This window comes from Palaemon carinicauda, chromosome 43 (genome assembly GCF_036898095.1).
Source record: "Palaemon carinicauda isolate YSFRI2023 chromosome 43, ASM3689809v2, whole genome shotgun sequence".
Classification (NCBI taxonomy): domain Eukaryota; kingdom Metazoa; phylum Arthropoda; class Malacostraca; order Decapoda; family Palaemonidae; genus Palaemon; species Palaemon carinicauda.
In genome coordinates, this window is record NC_090767.1 from 51,837,009 (window position 1) to 51,842,008 (window position 5,000).

General features: G+C 34.7%; 1 protein-coding gene across 1 annotated transcript in view; it reads left to right on the forward strand.

Moving 5' to 3' along the window:
- Positions 1–1,857, forward strand: part of LOC137633876 (uncharacterized) — a 2,836-nt gene extending 979 nt beyond the window's left edge. Inside the window, exons 3-4 of the mRNA XM_068366118.1 lie at positions 357–528; positions 1,645–1,857. Of these exons, the coding sequence (XP_068222219.1) occupies positions 357–528; positions 1,645–1,857 (385 nt within the window). The remainder of the gene's footprint in view (positions 1–356; positions 529–1,644) is intronic.
- The last annotated feature ends 3,143 nt before the right edge of the window (positions 1,858–5,000 follow it).

A 5,000-nucleotide genomic window follows, 5' to 3' on the forward strand; every position in this document is an offset into this window, starting at 1 on the left:
GATATAATTGAATGATGAGGTGGAACGGAATGCACTCGAATATTGAGAAAAGTGCAAGAGCCTCTGTAATATGTCTCTTGTAATAATAAACATTTGGTCATTTCATTTGTAAGAGAAAGAAACATTTTTATCAAGCTTCCCTTATGTTTGCCTAGTTAATTCAGCATTGAATATTATGGTGAAACCTAGTTTACTTAGCCGGCGGCTGACTCTTCCGCAGTTAAGGATATTCGAGCACTGAAATACTCTATGAAAGACAAATTTCATATTAATACATTCACTGTACAAAAAAAATGACTAATTGTAGATGAAAAAAGAATTACTCCCTTAATTCTAAAGGTTTCATTTTCCTCCAGTTTCACTTCTGAAAAAGCAGTTGATGGATTGATAGATGGAGAAGATAGATACATGTCATTAAAACTTGTCAAACCTTGGTGGTGGGTTGATCTCGGAGAAGAGAGGATTATCTATCAAATCCAGATCTATCCAAGACAGAACTATTACCCCAGAAGGTTCCATGACGTTGAGGTAAGTACTAGTCCTTATAGGAAATATGGTAACGAATGTTTTTGTCCTGAAGGACACTTCGAACTTTGTAAATTTGACAGACTACAATTGGATCCTTAACCTCTGAGAGTTTTCAACCTTAGTAAATTTGACAGACTGCAGTTGGATCCTCAACCTGTGAGAGTTCTCGACCTTTGTAAATTTGACAGGCTGCAGTTGGATCCTTAACTTGAGAGTTCTCAACCTTTGTAAATTTGACAAGACTACAGTTGGATCCTTAACCTGTGAGAGATAATTGCATTTAATATCTAATTCTACCTTTGGGAATTGATATCAATGGAAAATTCATTTATGATAAATGCTTCTGTCTAAGCAAAGATTTGAACTGATGCCTTCAAGCCGAGGACAGGCCAGACGGTACTCGATCAATCTTGATGGCTCGATTGGTGGAGTCCCTAATCTCATGGTTTCGGCTAAGAGGCAAAGGTACGAATCTTTGCTCAGCCAAAAGCATTTCTCACGAATGAATTTCCAAGGGATATGCTTTCCAAAGAGTAAAATTCGATATTGAAGGCCTTTGTGGTTGATATTTATATTGATCATAATCACGAGTGTTAGTGATTGTATATATATATATATATATATATATATATATATATATATATATATATATATATATATATATATATATATATATATATATATATAATATATATATATATATATATATATATATATATATATATATATATATTTATCTTTGCAATCACACCCAGATCATCCTGTCAGTCTGGTAGGGGGAAAAGGGAATACTTATACCTTGGTGAGAAGGCTGTGTGTTTTCATATCCATTTTTATATTTAACCATCGTTTCTGACGGGTCGCGTACACTATAGTCAATTTCTTTTAGCGAGGCATATTTGGACCGACTCGCAGCGGTGCCCTTTTAGCTCAGAAAAGTTTCCTGATTGCTGATTGGTTGGACAAGATAATTCTAACCAATCAACGATCAGGAAACTTTTCCTAGCTAAAAGGGCACCGTTGTAAGTCGGTGCAAATCTGCCTCGCTAAAGGAAATTTACTATAGTATATATATGTGTATATATATACAAAACCAGAAATATATTGTCATTGCAGGTACGAGTTGGCAATACCCTAGTGAACAACGGCATTTTCTCCTCCTACACTCGCTTGTGTACTTATGAGAAGGAGTATTCGACTAGCGAAGGCCATCTCCTGTGTACGAGATACGGCGGAGTGTCCGCCAGATACATCAGCATCCAGATAGTAGATGCAGCTTCCGAGTATCTACAGATAAACGAAGTGTCTGTGTACGCCCTCAGGAAGTAGGAGTCTTTAATTCTTGTATCTGACAGAGCAATGATCTTGAAAAAAAGGCTTTTTCAGAGTCAATTCTTTTGTTAAACTGCTGGGGTTTCTGAAGTTATATGTATTGGAGCCCTTGGGCTTATACCACCCTGCTTTTAAAACTATGGTTATAGCTTAGCTAATAGTAGTAATAATAATAATAATAATAATAATAATAATAATATAGAATAGGTAGTAGGTTGGCCAAGGCACCAGCCATCTGTTGAGATACTACCGCTAGAGAGCTATTGAGTTCTTTGACTAGCCGGGCAGTGCAACAGGGGATCCCATATTTCCTTTGCCTACGCATACACCCAATAGTCTGGGCTATTCTTTACATATTCTCCTCTGTCCTCATACACCTGACAACACTGAGATTACCAAATAATTCTTCTTCTCCCAAGGGGTTAACTACTGCACTGTAATTGTTCAGTGGCTAGTCTCCTCTTGGTAAGGGTAGAAGAGACTCTTTAGCTATGGTAAGCAGCTCTTATGGGAGAAGGACACTCCAAAATCAAACCATTGTTCTCTAGTCTTGGGTAATGCCATAGCCTCTTCTTTACCGTACCCTTCCACTGTCTTGGATTAGTTTTATCATTTGGGGTACACTCGGGCATGCTGTTCTATCTTATTTATCTTCCTCTTGTTTTTTCTTTTTTAAGTTTTTATAGTTTATATGTGAAGAATCTAATTCAATGTTATAAAACTCTTCTTGAAATATATTTACTTTAATTGTTCATTACTTCTCTTGTAGTTTATTTATTCCCTTGTTTTATTTCCTCACTGGGCTATTTTTACCTGCTGGAGCCCTTTGGGTTCCAACAAGGTGCTTGCCTCATTGAGGTGGCAAATCTCCTTTTTACTACTACTACTACTACTACTACTACTACTACTACTACTACTACTACTACTACTACTACTAATAATAATAATAATGATAATAATAATTTGAGATAATCAGAATGTATGTGCCCACTTAATTTTGAGAAAACTTGGAACATAGCATAGTTTTGTCCTCACAACTTTAGAGAGCTTTGTATAGAGCAAGACTCAACTGAGCCATAGCACACAATTGTACCTATGGTGGTCGAGGCATTATCAACTTAAAAGTTAATTTCTTCACAGAAGGCATTTGTATTAGTGATGTTATTACGTTTGATTATTAAACTTTAAAATCTGTGTTTATTATGTGAAATTAAACTGGAATTGACGTTAGTTGTAGCCCACAACAGTGTGAAGTGATATTACATATATTTTCAAATAAACAGTAATAAAGTCTCGCTTTTTCTTTGTACATTGTCCTGTCGGTCCTTAGCTGTACTGTTAAGCTGTGACCAAGTTGTGGAATGATCTTCCTAATCGGATAAAGTTGAATCGGTAGAACTTCAAAAGTTTAAACTTGCTGCAAATTTTTTATGTTGAACAGGCTGACTTCAAGTCTCTTTTCATAGTTTACATATGGAATATCTGTTTTAATGTTGTTACTTCTCTTAAAATATTTTCTACTAATTGTTCATTACTTCTCATATAGTTTATTTATTAAATTTTTTCCTATCCTCACTGGGTTATTTTTCCCTGTTGGAGTCCATGGGCTTATAGATTCCTGCTTTTCCAACTAGGGTTCTGGCTTAGTTAATAATAATAATAATAATAATAATAATAATAATAATAATAATATGATGATGATGATGATGATGATGATGATGATGATGATGATGATGATGATGGTGATTTCATTCAAGTATTGTATTATTTGCAATGATACTCTTAAATGAAAATTAAAAAAAAAATATCCAACATCTGTCTGCTTATATATTCTGGCAATTATCTTCTTCAAAGGTTTTTCCTTCATTGACCTATCGTCCATGAAAGTCTACCGCTCAGGAACTATGAGTAAATTACAAATCAATAGATAAATACCAAAAACCAACTAAAGAGAAGTTCAAGTCATGACTATTCTCTCTGGGACAGTACTGTGGGTAACATCTTCGCCTGACATAAAAATCGATTATCATCTTATTGCTTGAAACTTTTCTTAATGTTATTTTCCTCTTTTAAATGGGAACTTTCTTATTTCGTCTTTATCATTCTGTCAGCCCTGAGTCCATCCATGTTCACCCCTTCTACTAGACAGTCATATTAAAGAAAAAAGAACATATATATATTTTTTCCCTTCCATGCATGCGAAGAAGAGTTGCCTGTAATCATTCTAAATGGAACAATGCCTCGATTTTAATAACAGACTTCTGATAAATAATTGCTCTTCATCACAAGTTAAGAGTTGAACCAAGTGTCTCACTATTTTCACTATTATACTTGTAAGGTATTGCCTCTAGAAGGCTAAAATGTTACAATAGTAATCCTAGAGTGTAATACGTGAGGGGGACTGTAAGCGCTAACCCTTTAAGAAGTATACTAGAATTATGTGATTGTATTTAAGGATAAATATGAAGCATTTGGTGAATATATTCAAATGTAAAATGAAGGAGAATTTAGTGAATAAAAGCAGAACTGGAATCAGTTCGCTGAAGAAGAATTTAATCGTGATGCAAAATTTGACAATGAATTTTGGGGCTGAGTTAATCCAAGCTTGAAATGGGTTTATATAAACTCGTGTTCATATGCAGCTGAGAGAGAGAGAGAGAGAGAGAGAGAGAGAGAGAGAGAGAGAGAGAGAGAGAGAGAGAGAGAGAGAGAGAGAATTGTAAACATGATCCTGAAAGAGCAGACTCGCTTTCCACAAGATCGTAAAAACGTGACCTCTCTCTCTCTCTCTCTCTCTCTCTCTCTCTCTCTCTCTCTCTCTCTCTCTCTCTCTCTCTCTCTCTCTCTCTCTCATATTAGAGAAATGTAACAGAATCTAGTATTACAAAGATAAAGTCAGGTTATGTATTCAACATTAGTTACCGTCTGTATAAACTGGATAATTTCCTTTTGATTAATATTAGATTTTGTTTTTAGGACAACTGGAGTTCATATGTGTGGTGGTTTGACAATGATAGTCAGCTGATCATGTTTTTCTGCCATTTCTTTTACTACTCTCTTTTCACGTCTATCTATGTATGTATCTATCTATCTATATATTATATATATATATATATATATATATATATATATATATATAT